At 45.6% G+C, this 18,500-nt stretch overlaps 1 protein-coding gene across 1 annotated transcript in view; it reads left to right on the top strand.

The window, feature by feature from the left end:
* Nucleotides 1–6,659: 6,659 nt before the first annotated feature.
* LOC111973707 (semaphorin-7A-like) overlaps nt 6,660–18,500 on the top strand; it is a 19,513-nt gene continuing 7,672 nt past the window's right edge. Inside the window, exons 1-11 of the mRNA XM_070447385.1 lie at nt 6,660–7,122; nt 13,115–13,257; nt 14,260–14,307; nt 14,422–14,523; nt 14,617–14,710; nt 14,800–14,904; nt 15,017–15,159; nt 15,571–15,749; nt 15,912–16,020; nt 16,171–16,342; nt 17,216–17,371. Coding sequence (XP_070303486.1) covers nt 7,023–7,122; nt 13,115–13,257; nt 14,260–14,307; nt 14,422–14,523; nt 14,617–14,710; nt 14,800–14,904; nt 15,017–15,159; nt 15,571–15,749; nt 15,912–16,020; nt 16,171–16,342; nt 17,216–17,371 — 1,351 coding nt within the window. The 5' untranslated portion in view covers nt 6,660–7,022. The remainder of the gene's footprint in view (nt 7,123–13,114; nt 13,258–14,259; nt 14,308–14,421; nt 14,524–14,616; nt 14,711–14,799; nt 14,905–15,016; nt 15,160–15,570; nt 15,750–15,911; nt 16,021–16,170; nt 16,343–17,215; nt 17,372–18,500) is intronic.

Raw genomic sequence — 18,500 nt, 5'->3', positions numbered from 1 at the left:
AAGAGAGAGAGGTTACGATTCTCGTCACTGGGACACGCGACATCACTGGCTGACACATGCTCGCGCGGAAGTAGATCTAAGATAGCGGCTCTGTATGTCCGGCGGAAACGGCTCTAGATATGCGGCTCTCTGTTCGCGGTCTGTGTCGGTGCATAAGTAGCCTGGCTCTGACTGGATACGCGGACGCTCTGAAGGCTCAGGAAGACGGGCGGCACTTTTGAAGGCTTCAGGACAGACGGGCGGATGTTGAACGGCCTAGGGACAGACGGGCGGGCTTTGCAAAGGCTCGCATAGGACAGACGGGACGGCAATATGAAGGCTCAGTACTAGACGGGCAGCGCAGGCGGCGCTTGGCGAGCACGCGACATGCGATGCTTCAGTGGGTGCGTGTGTGTCAGACGGGCAGTGTCAGCGCCGCTGGGCAGTAGGGCGAGACTCTGGCCGGCTGAAGAGCACTGTAGGCTGGTGGCGTGGTGCCGTACCGAAAGACCTGTAGGTACGGGTTTAGGAGCACGCACCTTAAAGGCTAGTGGCGGGAAGCAACAGGGCGACAAGGAGCTCTTGGAGACGCACAGGAGGCTTGGTGCGTGGTGCCGGAAGCCGGTGTACGGGCTGGAGACACGCACCACGGGCTGTGCGTGGAGGAGGAACAGGGCTCTGGAGACGTACTGGACAGCCTGGTGCGTGGTGTAGGCACTGGTGGTCTTGGGCTGGGGGTGGGGTAGGGTGGCGCGGATAGTCACCGGACAGGCATGCAGGCGTAGCTGGGTCCCTTTGAGCACTGAGCCTGTCCAGCTGGGCTTAGTTAGCTTTTGTTTTTCTTTATTATTTTTTGTTAGGTCGGGTGTGACATGGGGAATTTTGTGTTTTGTCTCGTTTTGGGTGTTGTTATGGAAAAGGGGGTGTGGGTTTAGTGTGTATGGGTTTGTGTGTGAGGAGTTGAATGTTTTAGGTATGTCTATGGTTGAGTGAAATTGTTTTCTAGGTATGTCTAGTATGGTTGCCTGAGTGGTTCTCAATCAGAGACAGATGTCTTTCATTTGTTCTCTGGATTGGGAGGCATATTTTAGGCAGGCCATAGGCATCAGGTTTTTGTTGGTCATTGTTTCTAGGTTCTGTGGTCTGTGTTAGGTTGCATGTTTGCAATTTTTGTTCGGGTTTGCTTCAGGTTCGTCTATTTGTTGTTTTGGCTTGTTTGTTCATCTTCCTAATAAAGAGAAGAGTGTTATTTTTTACAGGCGCTGCGCTTGGTTCGTCTCTTCCGTTGGACAATCGTGACAGAGATGAGCACCATTCAGCGAGCAAGCAGCGTGAAAAGGAGGGAAGCCAGAGCCAGTTTTTGTGGGATATTGAAGGTGAGGCAGCGGGAATGATAGCCAGAGACTGTTGGAGGATTTATTGAGGGTTTGGAGCGAGAGTGAAATGAGGGAGGCTGCTGTGTTGGTGCGTGAGGACGACATCCACGCGACAGAGCGTGTGGCGGAATGTGATGTTACTGAGTCAGTTCTCATCGCTTGGCGTCCTGAGAGTTGGCGTGCTACCGTCTGGGAATGACAGTTCGCACAATGAAAAAGAAAAACCTGTAGGTCTGCTGTTGTGCCTCCCTAGTCTGCTCCTCTGTAGCACCTCCGGTCAGCCGGTAAGCCTGACCATTCCCGGCATCACACACCAGGCTTCAGTGTGTCTCAGAGCCGCTTTCTTCTTCCACGTACTCGCCCTATGGTGCGTGTCTCCAGCCCGGTACCGCAACAGTGGCGGCACCACGCACTAGGCTAATGTGCGTTCCAGAGGGCCTGTACGGCCTTGTTGCTATTCCGGCACTCGCCCTGAGGGTGCGTGCCGTCAGCTCCCGGTACGACTGGTGCCGGTACACGCATAGGCCTATAAGTGGCGCTTTGAGAGCGCGCAGTGTGTCTGATTGCGCTGCCCGCATAGCTGAGATGCTACGTCGTGCCCAGGCCCTCACGCACCAGTTCCAGCACCACGGCACTTATGGTCTAAGGTGCGTTCCAGCGGTCAGTTATGCCTGTAGTCCTTCTCCCGCACTAGCTTGAGCGATGCGTGTATCAGCCCGGTACCGACCAGTGCGGCAAAGACGCACTAGCCTACATGTTGCTATCCAGCGGAATTCCTCGTATGCCCTGTTTCATCTCCCGCACTAAGCCTTGCAGGGTGCGTGTCCCCATGCGCCAGGTTACATCCAGTTCCGACGGACACCACGCCCAGGCCGTATAGTCGTCTCAGCCGGCAAGTCTGCCGTCTGTCCCAGGGCAGGACTGCCGTTCCGCACGTAGGCCTTGCTGCCTAGCGATCTCGCCCCTGTTATGCCCGTGCGATAGTAGCTGCTCAGGTGCCATGTCGCCGACGTCAGAGTGCCAGTGTCTGCCCCGAGTCCGTCCAGAGCCTGCCAGTCTCGCCCGCACGCTCAGAGCTGCCAGTCTGCCCCGAGCCGTAGGGTGCCACGACGTGCCAGTCAGGCTTGCACTGCCGAGCCGTCAGATAGTCGCCGAGTCGTAGGTGCAGTCCCGGAGCACGTCGAGAGCCGCCCAGTCTGGCCCCGAGCCGCCAGTCCTGTCCGAGTCCGCCGCGTCCGAGTGCTGCCCGTGCCCCGATCTGGCCCGCGGTCTGTTCGCCGAGACGCCCGTGCTGCCCGAGCTGCCCGTTGTTCCCGAGCTGCCCGTCGTGTCCGGCTGGCCCGTGCTGTCCCGGAGCTGCGCCGTTGTCCGAGCTGCTGCGTCTGGTCCCGAGCTTGCCCCAAGACTCAGAGTGCCGTCTGCCAAGCACCGTCAGAGCGCCGTCGCCGGGTCAGGCTGCCTGCCCACGGTGAGAGCGGCGAAGCGCCGTCAGCAGCGCCGTTGCTGCCAAGCGCCGTCAGAGCTGGCCGTCTGCCAAGCGCCGTCAGAGGCTGGCCCGTCTCTCAAGCGCCGTCTAACGCAGTCTGTTTGCCAGCTGCCGAGAGCGCCGTCTGCAGAGAGCTGCCGTAAAAGTCTGCCGCCCAAGCGCCGTCGAAGGCTGCCGCGTCTTGCAAGCGCCCGTCAGAGGCTGCCCGATCTGCCAAGGCCGCCGTAGGCTTGCCCGTTCTGCCTAAGCTGGCGGTCAGAGCTGCCCGTTGTCCAAGCGCCCTGTCGATGGAGCCCCTCATCCGCTTGCCAGCGCGCAACCTGCTACTGCAAGTATGCCGTCATGCCCAGTGCGGCGTCTGACTCTCCGTTTCTGCCCAGCCGGCCGTCTGAGTATCGTCTGTCTCAGCGCCGTCTGAAGTTCATCGCGTACTGCCTCCTGAGGTATCGCCCGTGTCTGGTCGATACTCGTGATTTCCGTCGCCCAGTGCGTCGTGAGTCATCGTCTGCCCAGTGCCGTCTGAGTCATCCGTGCTGCCCAGTGCGGTCTGAGTCATCCGTCTGCCCAGTGCCGTCCTTGAGTCATCCGTCTTCCAGTGTGCCGGTCTGAACCATGCCGTTGCCTGCCGCAAGTTGCCGGCCTGAATGCCCGTCTGCCAGAACTGAAACTGCTGCTGCCGCGTCTGAACGTGTCCGTCTGCCATGAGCCGTCAAAGCGCCGATTGCCTGAGCCTGCAAAAGCCGCCGTCTGCCATGAGGCCTGCAAAGCGCGCTCGGCGTCTGCCATGAGCTGCAAAGCGCCCGTTGCCATGAGCTGCAAAGTCCGCCCGTCTGCCATCAGCTTACGGAGTCGTCCCGTCCAAACAGAGCCAGCCGCGTAGAGGCCTTCCGCCAGACAGGAGCCGCTTAGAGAGCCTTCCGCCGAGACATCGCCTCCCGAACGGCGATCCGCCAGAGCCGTTCCGCCCAGGACCGCCAGGCACTTCGCAGCCGTGTCCTCGCGGCACCAGACCCGGACCGCACAGAAGGTAGTCTGCCCGACCGGAGCGCCAGAGCCGTCCAGAACGCCAGCTAGACCATGAGCGTCCAGGGAGCGTCAGCCGCCATGAAAGCGTCCAGAGCCGTCAGCCAGCCATAGAGCGTCCATGAGCCGTCAGCCAGCATGAGCGTCAGAGCCGTCAGCAGCAATGAGCGTCCAGAGCGTTCCATCGAACTGCCTCAGTCCAGAGCTCGTCTTTTTGCGGGAGCTGCCTTCAGTCCGGAGTTGCCCTCTATCTGAGTCTACCTCTCTATCCTGAGTACTCTCTATCTGAGCTACTCTCTATCCTGAGACTCTCTCTGTCGCTGAGCTACTTGTCCCGGGAGCTGTCCTCTAGGCTTAGAGCTGCATTTATCCAGAACTGCCTCAGTCCAGAGACTTCTGCTCTGTGACGGAGCTGCGCTTCAGTCCGGAGTTTGCGCTCTATCCTGAGCTACCTTCTATCCTGAGCTACTCTCTATCCTGAGTATCTCTGTCCTGAACGCTATATTTGGTCTGAGTCTTTACGCCGGGGGCTGCCCTCTTAGTCGCGGTGGCTGTCCTTGTCGGTGCTGCCCCTTAGTCCGGTGCTGCCCATTGGTACCGGTGCTGCCCATTAGTCCGGTGCTCTGCCTCGTTGTGTGCTGCCCCTTAGTCGGTGGCTGCCCTGTAGTCCGGTGCTATGGCCTTGTAGTCGGTGGTGCCCTCTTTAATCCGGTGGGGTTTAAGTTGGAGGGTGTCATTTGGAGGATGGGCTACGTAAGCGGGTAGTGACTATGGGTGGGGTGGGGACACGCCTGTGCCGGAGCCGCCGCCGTGGACGGACGGACGCCCACCAGACTCCCTAGCTTTTGCTGGTGCGCCCGGGAGTTCGCGACTTAAGGCGGGGGTTATGTCACACCCTGGCTAGTTATTCTTTTGTTTTCTTTATTATTTTAGTTAGGTCAGGGTGTGACATGGGGAATTTTGTTTTGTGTTTTGTCTCGTTTGCGGGTGGTTTTATGGAAAAGGGGGTGTTGGGTTTAGTGTATGGGTTTTTGTTGAGTGGAATGTTTGCTAGGTATGTCTATGCTTGAGTGAATGTTTTCTAGGTATGTCTATGGTTGCCTGAGTGGTTCTCAATCAGAGACAGATGTCTTTCATTTGTCTCTGATTGGGAGCCATATTTTTAGGAAGCCATAGGCATCAGGTTTTTGTTGGGTCATTGTCTAGGTCTGTGTCTGTGTCTAGGTTGCATGTTTGCATTTTGGTTCGGTTTAGCTTCCAGGTCGTCTATTTGTTGTTGTGCTTCGTTCGTTCATCTCCTAAATAAAAGAGAAGATGTATTTTTTACACGCTGCGCTTTGGTCCTCTCTCTCTCCCTTGGACAACGTGACAGAGCCTGCAACCTTACCTGGTTGTATGCTCCCGTGCCCGAACCAGTGCGGGGAGGTGGAATAACCCGACTGGCTGTGTAGGCGAACCGGGGACCCATGTTTAAGGCTGGTGCCATGTATGGGCGGCCAAGGAGACGGCACTGGAGACCAGACGCGTTGAGGCGGCTAGATGGCACTGGCTCAATACTCAATCTAGCTCTGCAGTGCGGGGAGGTGGAATAAGCGCCGGGCGTATTGCACACCGTAAAGGAGACACTGTGAGTTCTTAAAAGGCTCTACCGCATAACACGGTGTCTGCCCGTACTCTCGCACTCCACGATAAGCATAGGGAGTTGGCGCAGGTCTCCTACCTGACTTCGCCACACTCCGTTGTAGCCCCCTATACTGAACGAAATTATAAACGCAACATGTAAAGTGTTGGTCCCATGTTTCATGAGAAAAATAAAAGATCCCAGAAGTTTTACATACGCACAAAAATATTATTTGGCGCACAAATTTGTATACCTTCCTGTTAGTGAGCATTTCTCCTTTGCCAAGATAATCCATCCACCTGACAGGTGTGGCATATCAATAAACTGATTAAACAGCATGATCATTACACAGGTGCACCTTGTGCTGGGTACAATAAAAGGCCACCCAAAATCCCTTTTGTGGGGAAAAACTCATTCTGATTGGCTTTGCCCCTGCCCAGTCATGTGAAATCCATAGATTAGGGCCTAATATATATTTTTTATTGACTGTGAGAATGCTCTTCATTGACTACAGCTCAGCGTTTAATACCATAGTGCCCTCAAAGCTCATCAATAAACTAATCGGTGGATTCCCCGCAGGACAGTTGAGCTAACGTAGGGTAATGTGATTAGCATTAGGTTGTCAGTAACAAGAACATTTTCCAGGACATAGACATATCTGACATTGTCAGAAAGCTTAAATTCGTGTTAATCTAACTGCACTGTCCAATTTACAGTAGCTATTACATTGAAATAATGCCATGCTATTGTTTGAGGAGAGTGCACAGTTATGAACTTGAAAATGTATTAATAAACCAATTAGGTACATTTGGGCAGTCTTGACACAATATTTTGAACAAAAATACAATGGTTCATTGGATCAGTCTAAAACTTTGCACATACACTGCTGCCATCTAGTGGCCAAAATATAAATTGCGCCTGGGCTGGAATAATACATTATGGCCTTTCTCTTGCATTTCAAAGATGATGGTACAAAAAAATACAAAAACACATGTTTTTTTCTTTGTATTATGTTTTACCAGATATAATGTGTATTATTCTCCGACATGAATTTAAAATTTCCACAAACTTCAAATTGTTTCCTTTCAAATGGTATCAAGAATATGCATATCCTTGCTTCAGGTCCGGAGCTACAGGCAGTTACATTTGGGTATGTCATTTTAGGAGAAAATTTCAAAAAGGGACGGATCCTTTTTAAACTTGATAAGATTTGCCCCGATGAAATTAATGTTTTACACCTGGGTCGGAAGAGAGAGGCTACTGTTTAGTCTAGACTAGTCTCGCCTTCTCTGAATTTAGACTACATACAACGCTTTGCGTGACGGAAGAGACAAATCAAGTGCGTAGTCTATTAAAAATATTACTGAGTGGAGTCTGTCTCACTACAGAACAATTAAGCTACTGTGCTTGATTGAAGATTGAAGACAAGACTAAATGGAAGACCAGACTGTATAGACCTCACCCTTGTGTTTTATGCTAAAATAACGCTACTACAGTTTGAAGTAATTAATTGCCGAGAGCCAAGACTCAGAAAAGCATGAGTCTGCTCGCGCACTTTGCCGTCCTTTTAGGACTATTTTTTCCGGTGAAAGCTTTGGACTTTACCCACAAACCGAGAGTGACATTGACAGACAAAGGTAAATTAAGCTTTTTATTTTAAATCAATAGTACAATGTTTGAATGATGACAGCAGGGGTTAAATGATTAGGCCTATTAGGAGTCGATTTATATTCAATACTAAAATATCTGGAGGAAAAGTATCGAGTCCACAATAACCAAAAGGACCCGACTCTCTTTGAGTTCTCTTTCTTTCTTGATTTTTGAACTGTGCTATCAAATACCAGACTGTTCTCATAGACCAGACGTAACATATTAAAAGTAAATCCGAGACATTCAAATTAGTACGTTATATATGTTTGGTATGTTTACACAAGACCAGTGGCGATTTTAGCAGGGCGTAAAGTACTTAAGAAAAAAATACTTTACAGTACTTAAGTCGTTTTTTGGGGAATGTGTACTTTACTTTACTATTTACATTTTTGACAAATTTTTCTTCACTACATTCCTAAAGAAAATGTGGTACTTTTTACTCTATACATTTCCCCTGACACCCAAAAGTACTCGTTACATTTTGAATGCTTAGTCAAATTCACACACTTATCAAGAGAACATCCCTGGTCATCCCTACTGCCTCTGATCTGGCGGACTCACTAAACACAATTGCTTTTTTTGTAAACAATGTCTCAGTGTTGGTTTAGTGACCCTGGCTATCTGTAAAAAATTGTGCCTTCTGGTTTGCTTAATATAAGGATTTTTTTTATTATTCAAACTTTTCCTTTTGATAGTTAAGTATATTTGAGCAACTACAGTTACTTTTGATACGTAGGTACAGTACCAGTCAAATGTTTGGATACACCTATTCATTCCAGGGTTTTTCTTTAGTTTTACTATTTTCTACATTTTAGAATAATAGTGAAGACAGTCATTTTCTATTAAGGTATCTTTACTTTTACTCAAGTATGACAATTGGGTATTTTTTACCACCACTGGATTTTAGCATGTACATCTTGGTGGGGCAAAAAACAAAAAAGATTGGGTGGATGAATGCCAGCAAAGCCACTACACAACACAACACTAAACAATACATTATTGAACTATAACGTTGACAAATGTTGCCCACAAACTGTTAGGGCCTACATAAAGCTGTCCCAACAGCAGAGTCCCAACAGCAGTCCAAACACCTTCCCACTGCTACACCTGGCTATCAGCGAAACCTTGTCTGGCAGCGAAACAGTTAATAATTTACTGATTTACTGCCTCATTTACTGCCTTTAAAAAAACCTAACTGATATGGCTGACTTGCTTAAACAAATGTGTTTTTTACTGACAATTGAGATGTACAAATAATGGCATAAGGCATCCGTAATTTCGATTAAGACATTAATGAGCGAGCTAGGATGGACGTAGTCAATATAACTATTTGTTCAGCACTTTTTAAATGTACAGCGACAGAATTCAGAACATGGGCCGTTCTTAAAGTGTTCTCCCTGTACACCAAGTCAGAACCGTAGGATAAATAAAGGGTGCATATTAGCAGACAATGAAAGCTCTTACAACATTCAATAATTACATTTCTCTGAAACAGGTTATAGGCTACATGTGCACCACCAAATCAGAACAGTAGGCAAAATTAAGAGGTGAAAATAGACCAAGTTATTAGCGTGAGGCACATCAGCTACTAACAGTTTACTACACCACATACACTTAGTATTAGTTTTGTAGCTGCAGTATACATACAGTTGAAGTCGGAAGTTTACATACACATTAGCCAAATACATTTAAACTCAGTTTTTCACAATTTCTGACATTTAATCCTAGTAAAAATTCTCTGTCTTAGGTCAGTTAGGATCACCACTTTATTTTAAGAATGTGAAATGTCAGAATAATAGCAGAGAGAATTATTTATTTCAGCTTTTATTTCTTTCATCACATTCCTAGTTGGTCAGAAGTTTACATACACTCAATTAGTATTTGGTAGCATTGACTTTAAATTGTTTAACTTGGGTCAAATGTTTCATGTAGCCTTCCACAAGCTTCCCACAATAAGTTGGGTTAATCTTTGCCATTCCTCCTGACAGAGCTGTGTAACTGAGTCAGGTTTATAGGCCTCCTTGCTTGCACACTATTTTTCAGTTCTGCACACAAATTTTCTATGGGATTGATGTCAGGGCTTTGTGATGGCCACTCCAATTTTGACTTGTTTTCCTTAAGCCATATTGCACAACTTTGGAAGTATACTTGGGGTCATTGTCCATTTGGAAGAACCATTTGCGACCAAGCTTTAACTTCCTGACTGTTGTCTTGAGATGTTGCTTCAATATATCTACATAATTTCCCTCCCTCATGATGCCATCTATTTTGTGAAGTGCACCAGTCCCTCCTGCAGCAAAGCACTCCCACAACATACTGCCACCCCCGTGCTTCACGGTTGGGAGGGTGTTTTCGCTTGCAAGCCTCCCCCTTTTTCCTTCAAAATAAAGATGGTCATTATGGCCAAACAGTTAAAATTTTGGTTTCATCAGACCAGAGGACATTTCTCCAAAAAGTACGATCTTTGTCCCCATGTGCAGTTGCAAACCGTAGTCTGGCTTTTTTATGGCGGTTTTGGAGCAGTGGCTTCTTCCTTACTGAGCGGCCTTTCAGGTTATGTCGATATAGTACTCGTTTTACTATGGATATAGATACTTATACTCATATAGATACTCAAAACGTATTTTCCCAGTCGGAGCTCATTTTTTCCTGAGTTCCCAGTTGTCTTGAACTCACTGAAGTCAGATTTCCCAGTTCTGAGTTAACAGTTGTTTTGAGCGCTCCAGAAATCACGTTGGTTTGACAGCATGGCCAATGTTGAATGTTTATCATTTTAAGCTTGGAAAAGAGAACCTTAAACTGAGAATTGAGACCACACACCCACTCCACTGAATAGCAGGCCAGTGATTGCTTTGCAATGCTTGCAGTTAGACACTGATTCCTTCCAAACCACTCAGTGTTGAATTTGCGATTTACAACTTCTTGTGTAATGTATATGTCCAATGGCCGATGAGCACCGATACATTTTATCTATAATTTCTCTTCATTATTTCTCTTCATATGACAAGAATTAAAAAGGATTTTACTAGTAGGTTGTCACTTTGATTCATGATGATGACTGCTAGCTAAGATTTTGAAAGTATGATGTTGACATGATCAGTCCAATCAAAGTTAATGTATATATAACGTGATATGATGTAATTGTATCTGTGGCCAATGACCTTGAACCTTCTTGGATGGGCACTTCTAATGTAACTCTATTGCAGTACCCAGGGGGCTTGAATTTTAGAGCTCTACCCTTAGATTTGGCAATGACCTAGTGTCCCCATGAGTGACAGAACACTGAGCCAATCACGGCGCAATTAGAGAACATTACCAACGCTCTGTATTTAACGGAGCGTTGGTAATGGGCTGAAACACCTGCATTTTGGAGCTGCCTTACTCAAGAAAGCAAAAAAGAGACCATGTTTGTATGGAGGCTTTATTGACTCAATGATTTAATATAAATAAATAATATTTTTTTGGTTGCTAAAAATGTGGTGCTCAAAACAGGTGGGGCTCTTCTACCTAGTCACCCCTAGCTAACATTAGCCACTACAAATTGGAATTTGTAACATATACATTTAGAAATTCATAAGAAGTTGTACATTTTGCAAATTCGTAACATTTTGGACGAATTGCAGTTTGTAACATATTGTACAATTGCAATTCGTAACGTATCATACGAAAATTAATACATGCCATACGAAATGTAACATATACTGAATGGAGTGTCTCAGATTTACGTACAGAATAATATGAAATGCTCTGAGACCACGTTGCAAAGACAGTATAGTACCAAGATAGACCACAGACCGTTGTTTCAAATGGGAACAAATGAGTCATAGTGGGCAGAACAAGCATGGAGGTGGGCAGAGCAAAGCACGAGCTAGCGAGATCCTATTGGCGTGTTCTAGCATGCATGTGCATATTTCCATTAGGGAACGCCTACTCTGTGAAGAGTAACTCAATTTGCCTTTGCACTCCTTTTAAAAACAACACAATTGTTTCAACTTTGGCAAAGAGTAAAGTATAATTTGGGCTCCCGAGTGGCGCGGCGGTCTAAGGCACTACATCTCAATGCTTTAGGCGTCAATATAGACACCTTGGTTCGATTCCAGGCTGTATCACAACCAGCCATGATTGGGAGTCCCATAGGGCAGCGCACAATTGGCCCAGCGTCGTCCAGGTTTGGCCGGTGTAGGCCATTTTGTAAATAAGAATTTGTTCTTAACTGACTTGCCTAGTTAAATAAAGATCAAATAAAAAAATACAAAACTTTGTCCACTCTGTTCATAACAGATTGTAGTTTTGGGAACAGAACATTTTATTGAGATCAAATGTTTCATCGATGACAAAATTAGCAGAATGTCGGCCAAAATCCATCTCGTTCCATCTTCCCACACTGCAGGCAACTGGGCTTCCTCTGACTACCAGTTGAAACGCCAAGCGGATGCTTCACATTTATACATCCAGTGAAATATCTGTCTCATTGTTCAGTCTGTGATAGTACTGTCTGAAGATAGGCAGGAACTGCTTCTCCAATAGAAACCCCAGATCACACTTGTAGGCGATGTCATGGCGACGTTAGCTAGCTAAGCTCATGCGTAGAAACACATCATTGGGTCTAAAGGTCGTGTGCAGGCCATCAAATCAAAGGCACTCCTTCGATATGAAGTTGTTTAAAAATGTGTAATTTTGTCACTTTCACAAGGTTGGAGTAATAACATATTAAACTACTTAAAGACATTTCACTTCTCATTTACTTCTCAAACCCCAAACCCCGGCCTGGTCTGCTTGGTCTGTTTCGCAAGCGTTCCCAGAAGTCTCGTAATGTTGCGTCTCTGGGTTTAGAAACTCTGTGGTGCTTTGCCGGAATGTGGAAACATACCTCAATCCAGGGATGGAATATGTCGTTGTACTCATAATCATCCTGAATCGAGAATATTTATATATTGCTTGTTTTGAATTAAACTGCAGTTTTCGCCAGCATGCTAGGCTAKCCCATTGGATTCCATAAAAAATAAATGATTGCAACAATAATAACAACATTACACATCAATACAGGAACATTCCTGTGAATACAATGAAAGAAATGTCATAAAAATGCAACGCCTAGAGTTGGAGTGAGTAGCGACCGGAAGTGTTGTTGAATCCAATAGGTAGCTTTAGCATTACCTCGCCTAGCATGCTGACGATAATGGCAGTTTAATTAAAAACGAACAGTATTTCAATCTTCTCGATTCACCTTTCATCATTTCGTGATGATTAGATGTACAACGATGCATGCTATCCCTGGACTGAGGTATACCGTGCCGGGCTCTGGCTGTCCACATTCTGGCATAGCACCGTTCCGAGAGAAATGAAAGAGAGTAGGATCATTTTTGCGCTTCTCCAAAAGTACAAGAACATGAACCATATTTCATACCTTTTGTATTATTTAAACCAAATTGAACATGTTTCATTGTTTATTTGAGGCTAAATTGATTTGATTGATGTATTATATTAAGTTAAAATAAAAGTGTTCATTCAGTATTGTTGTAATTGTCATTATTACAAATAAATAAATAAATAATAAAAGAAAAGCCTTGTCCTCCAATAATCGGTATCGGCGTTGAAAAATCAAAATCGGTCGACCTCTAGCCTATACCCACATTATGGAAATATGCTCTGCTACGGTAAAGTTAGAAGGATAAACTCATCTGGCACAACGTGAAACATTCACCCTATTCAAATTTGGTCACTGGGTACCTTCTTTTATTTAACTCTGACAATATCAATATACACTGTGTGTACAAAACGTTAGGAACACCTGCTCTTTCCATGACATAGACTGACCAGGTGAAAGCTATGATCCCTTATGAATGGGAKCAATCATGGTTTCCAAGAAGTTATCCTAGTTCCAGAAGTTCCAGAGTGTAATCTCAATGAGCACATTTTTTGCATGAACACATGTCCAGTCATATGTTTTCTTAATGATTTATATCTCTGTGTCCTCAGATGTGAGCTTCCTAAGAATCCACCTGTCTGGGAATAACAGCCATATAGAGCTCCTGCATGGCCCTCATGACAACATAGTATATGCTACAGGCCACATAAGCCTGTTCCAGGCAAACTTCCACAGTTCTAAGACCTCTAGAATGGTAGTATGACTGAGTTACATACCCTTACTGCAAACCTTACTTGTGTATTGTGTTGCTTTATATTGATTTAGCTCTATTCAGGTTGTGCTCTAAGTAGGATTGTCCAATACAGTTGCTGTAATGTAATTGATGGTAATAACAGAGGGAGGGTTATTGATATTTTTACAGTAAATATTCCCCTCTTACATGCTGTAGACTAGATTACGTTGAAATGGATGTATTGAACATTGTACTGATGGGTTTGGATTTGTGCGCTTTAACTATTATTAATCATTAGTCCTAATAGAGACATGAGGGGTGCCATAGCCCAGAGTTTACACCAGGAGATGTCTGTAGGAGGAAGTGTTATGGTGGGTGTAATTAAGCTTGGGAGGGGCTGAGTGCAGGGAAAACAGTCACATGTGGCAGTACTGACAAGGGGAGAGAGACGTGGATAGGAGGGTCAAGGTCCGTTCACATTAAGGGAAAAGGAACCGTTTATTGCCAGTATTACTTAGTTTCCTGCCTAGCAATAAAGATGCAATGTTTAGCGAGAAGGAGGAGACTCCACCCAAAGTGGGGTACATATACTACCACTATTGTAACCTTGTCTTTGTCGATTCAGATGTTCGATCCTTTGGGAAGAATGAACTTGGTTTAAGCTTTCGTAGTGTCCGTCGAGTTCTTACTCTGATAATTAGAACCTAACAGTACGCTACATATACAGATGTAGGATCTTACTTTTATCAATATGTCGTTGCTGCACAGCAGGACATGCAAACTTGTGGTATATTCAAGATTTAAAAAGGCTTTTAAAGTTTGTAATTTCGACTTTAAAATGTCACTTGATTTACCCTAACGAAAAAATGTATCAACGCCTACAAAAAATGTCCATGAATTATTATCCACATAATAATTCACATGTCCTGTTGCTGCATGAGTATTTTCCTGCTCTATTAAACTGGCTCAAATGAAGATCCTACATCTGTACCTGTACAATATTTTTAATGATWGYCTTTACAGAGTCCTGTGTTTGGAGAGGGTTGTAGAAGTAATGATCCCACATCACCAGTGAGTATCTGARAAGATGAGAGGATGTTGGTTTTATAGTACAGTTCATTACTAAAGTTGYACATAGAATATTTTGCATACAACCATGTAACACGGTTCTGTTTTGTCCTTCAGGACTGTCACTATAACATCACTGTTTTACACATGACTAAAGATCCAAACCAACTGTTCCTGTGTGGAACCAATGGACAACAACACACATTGTGCTGTTACATGGTATGGGACATACTTTTCATTATATAAGTATACATTACTTTTCATGGTACCATTTTGCCATTGGCGTGTTAACACAAAACGATTCCACTGTAGAACCCATCAGACGACCCRTTTATCTGCACTCCATCCAAGGGCATCCAAGACATTGGTCAACACATAAATSAAAGAGAGCCGTCGCTCCTCATTGGTGAGGAAAATGTCTAATTGGAAAACATTACTCTATAATAAGACCTAATGTTCATGAGTGGTTATTGAGCTAATGTGTTGTGTCTCCAGTTTCTTCTGAGGTAGAGGAGTTCTACATCACTCWCTCAGGCACAGAGGGTTCCGTGGGGATCAACAGGTTTGGGGAGAACAGGATATGGACAAACAGTAAAACAGGTATGGAACAGGGCGAAAGAACAAGACATGGCCTGACATTGTTTTGYGTAGTACTGTATATCTGATCAGACTGTCCATGGACCGTCATTATTCCTCCTGTTCTTTTCCTTAGAACAGAGATATGTGAGTTTGGTGGCTAGCGGGCAGAGAGAGGATCGTCTGCAGGACARACTATATGCTTTCTACATAGAGAAGATCCGAGACCCGAGTTTAGACTCTGATCTCTGGGTTCCCCGGGTTGCTCAAGTCTGCATGGTAAGCACCACAGGAGGTTGGTGGCACCTTAATTGGGGAGGACAGGCTCGTGGTAATAACTGCAGTGGAATCAGTGGAATGCTATTAAATATATCAAACAYGTGGTTTCCAGGTGTTTTAATGCCATTCCATTTGCTCCGTTCCGGCCATTATTATGAGCCGTTCTCCCCAGCAGCCTCCACTGGTAAGCACTACATACTGTAGAACATGAATCATGCCTGCACTGTATGWAATCACCAGTGTTGCAGTTTAGTTCAGAAAATATTTGTAGATCTTTCATATGTGGTACCACTCCATTTCTGCCCATTTAAGCCCTTAATTAAGACTAATTCCATCGGGGTCTCCTTGAGTGGTGTGTGCACTGCCCACTGTGATTATCTTAGYATGTCTGTGGTTGCATGTGTGTTCCAGGCYGATMKTGGAGGACCTAAGGGCTATCTGCAGTTCAYGTGGACCTCCAAGCTGAGTGCCAGGCTCTTCTGTGGAGAACATGGCAGCAGGCTGTCCTTCACCCAGCTAGTGGACGTGAACACTGTTCTGGCAGAAAGGTGGCAGGATACCAGGGTCTATGCACTCTTCAGGAATGGCTGGTAGGACGACATACTGTAGATAGATCAGAATGGACCTTAGTAACATACACAAATCAGCAATAACAACACAACAGGAGCTGGTAGCAGGGACTCGTAGTACAGTTTATGACATGAAGTTGCAGTGGATAGTTGAAACTTGCTGAGCTCTGTGTCTATCCCTAGGGGTATGAGTGCTGTATGTGTCTACACCATAGCAGATATTGACCGCATCTTTAAAACCTCCAACTTCAAGGGACACACGGRGTCCGTTCCAAGCCCACGACCTGGGGAGGTATGCTCAACAATATACTCTGTGGCGAAATATGACAATATGACTTTCTRGTCAGCGCTACTCCTTTACTCTGTATGTCTACAATATTGGACTGTATTCTGTGTATGWCTTTGTATGTTGAAGTATACATACGTGTCCATCCTCTTGTAGTGTGTKAAAGACAGTACTAAACTCCCCRTGGAAGTCCTGAAGATGGTGGACRRGTTTTCAGAGATGGAGGAGTGGGTCAYCAGTGGGCCTCTCCTGGTCACTCACCAGTATTACCACCACATCTGTGTGGACAGCGTCCAAGGCAAAGGGAATGTCCTGTTTCTGTCTTTAGGTGAGAAGTTTTGATCTCTAGACGATGAATCATAAATGATCAGTCTGAAAGGAATGACGGGAATGTTATGTTTGGAGACCTTTAACATAGACCTCATATGACCCTGCAGCAAGTGATGATAAGGAGCATGTGGATGAGATGAGAAAGTTTCCATCTTATACTCACACCAGTTTCAAGAGACAGAGGCTTTCAGAAGGTTGAAATACTATTGACCATATATGGTACWACAGGGTGTAAAGTGACACTTTATTTTCACGCTGATCTTTTGTAAGGTGTAGAAAAGGCCTGTCAACAGTTTATTTTGAAGTTTAAAAAAGAGAACTAAGCGGAAGTATACTCTTATCACACTGTGCTGGGAGTCTTTGCCAAGCCGCAGTTCATTTCCTATCATTGCACACATAGACTTATGCAATCAACCCTAACTTGAGATGAATGCTTGCAAAACAGTTTGTAGGGTGTGTCAGAGACGTACAACCCTGACATGAGACTGATGAATGTAATTKAAGTACAGTATCAGATGCATTACTGTAGCAATAGTCATAGATACTCATAAATATGGCCCAGCATGCATCTGCATCTGTACTGTGAGTGGTGTAATATGACTGGAGGATGTCTCAACATTATGATGAAACATGAACTATTGTTGCTGTGTGTTATGCTCAAATGACTGTTGACATTTCTTACACACTTTTTTTGTTGTAATGTTTGACTCTCACTCATATCCTCAATGATGAATGACTGCCTGTGTGTGTGTGTGTGTGTGTGTGTGTGTGTGTGTGTGTGTGTGTGTGTGTGTGTGTGTGTGTGTGTGTGTGTGTGTGTGTGTGTGTGTGTGTGTGTGTGTGTGTGTGTGTGTGTGTGTGCGTACACTAGAGAATGGAGGGATTCATAAGATTCTGGAGAGGGATGGTCAGGTCTTCGTCATCGCTGAGTTACAACCTTTTAACTACAGAGCACACATCCTCAGTATGATGTTGCACTCCTCCACGGTGAGTCAAGGAACACAGCCCACACCGAAACCTCCCCATTGAGATCCAACAGTGGTAGCAATGTAGTAATGAGACATGGAGTGGAATAGACAGAGTCAAAGAGATCCCTTTTAAACCATGTTTTAACATGTGGATCAGTTATTTGATCACGGCTGAACATTTGATGATTGAACTGCAGATGTTGCTGTCCTTAAAATSCATTCCATCTGTGTATAATTTGTGGATTTAGTTGGATAATAAGTATTGGCCACAGGTTTGAAATCACATGCATTTTTCAAATACACAGAATGTTGTATGCTGTTGCTAACGTTATATCCATCTCCAATGCGCCCACATTGGAAGGTGGCTTCCAAAATCCGAACACAATACGCCCCAGAGGTCTGAACGGGATGAGAGGGACAATAGACAAMAATCCAAGATGGTGTAGCAGTCAGACGTCTTTGTCCTGTCGTGTCCCTTGAATATATCTTTTTGCATCTTTTTCTTCGCATATCTTTTAAAAATATTTTCCTAAACCTCAACTTCTAAATACTCTCCTGCAACCCGCCTCACCCAATGTGGCGTGGATCTGATTTTTTTTCTAAAGTATTTCTATTTACTTCAGATCTGGAATCTTTCAACTGAAGCTAGCTAGCTAACTAGTTACCAGCTATCAGTCAGCAAACCATTGTTAGCGGTCATCAGCTAACCTTTAGCTCGGGAAAGCTCYCGCCAGTTCGAACAACGTGACTCAAACCAGAGCATAACGGACCTATTTAATTTTTAAAATGTTTTTTCTCTTCATATCCCCGGATTCCTACCGCAAACTCTGAACATTTTCATCTGGATCTTCGCAACTAGCTAACCGCAATCCCGGGTGACTATTCCTGGCTAGCGTTTCCATCCCGGAGCAAGCACCAATTAGCCTGAAGCTAGCCTGGCTAGGGCTCCTGTGCTACCACCGAAGCCCACTCCTGGGCTACAATATCCGGACCCCTTCTACTGCCGGTACGGGGCACAGAACCCCGCCGATCCTCTATGACTGGAATACCGACATAATCTGCCCGAGGATTCCAACAGGCCCCTCAGGTGCGACGTCCGCTGAAGGCCCATTCTGCTAACCACGGCCTGCTAGCTACCTAGAGCTACTTGGAAACCTACTAATCCACGACTGGTCTATCGACGTCACC

This window comes from Salvelinus sp. IW2-2015, linkage group LG15 (assembly GCF_002910315.2).
Source record: "Salvelinus sp. IW2-2015 linkage group LG15, ASM291031v2, whole genome shotgun sequence".
Taxonomy (NCBI): domain Eukaryota; kingdom Metazoa; phylum Chordata; class Actinopteri; order Salmoniformes; family Salmonidae; genus Salvelinus; species Salvelinus sp. IW2-2015.
Note: the sequence above shows the minus strand (reverse complement) of the source record. Positions and strands in the feature narration are given on the sequence as shown.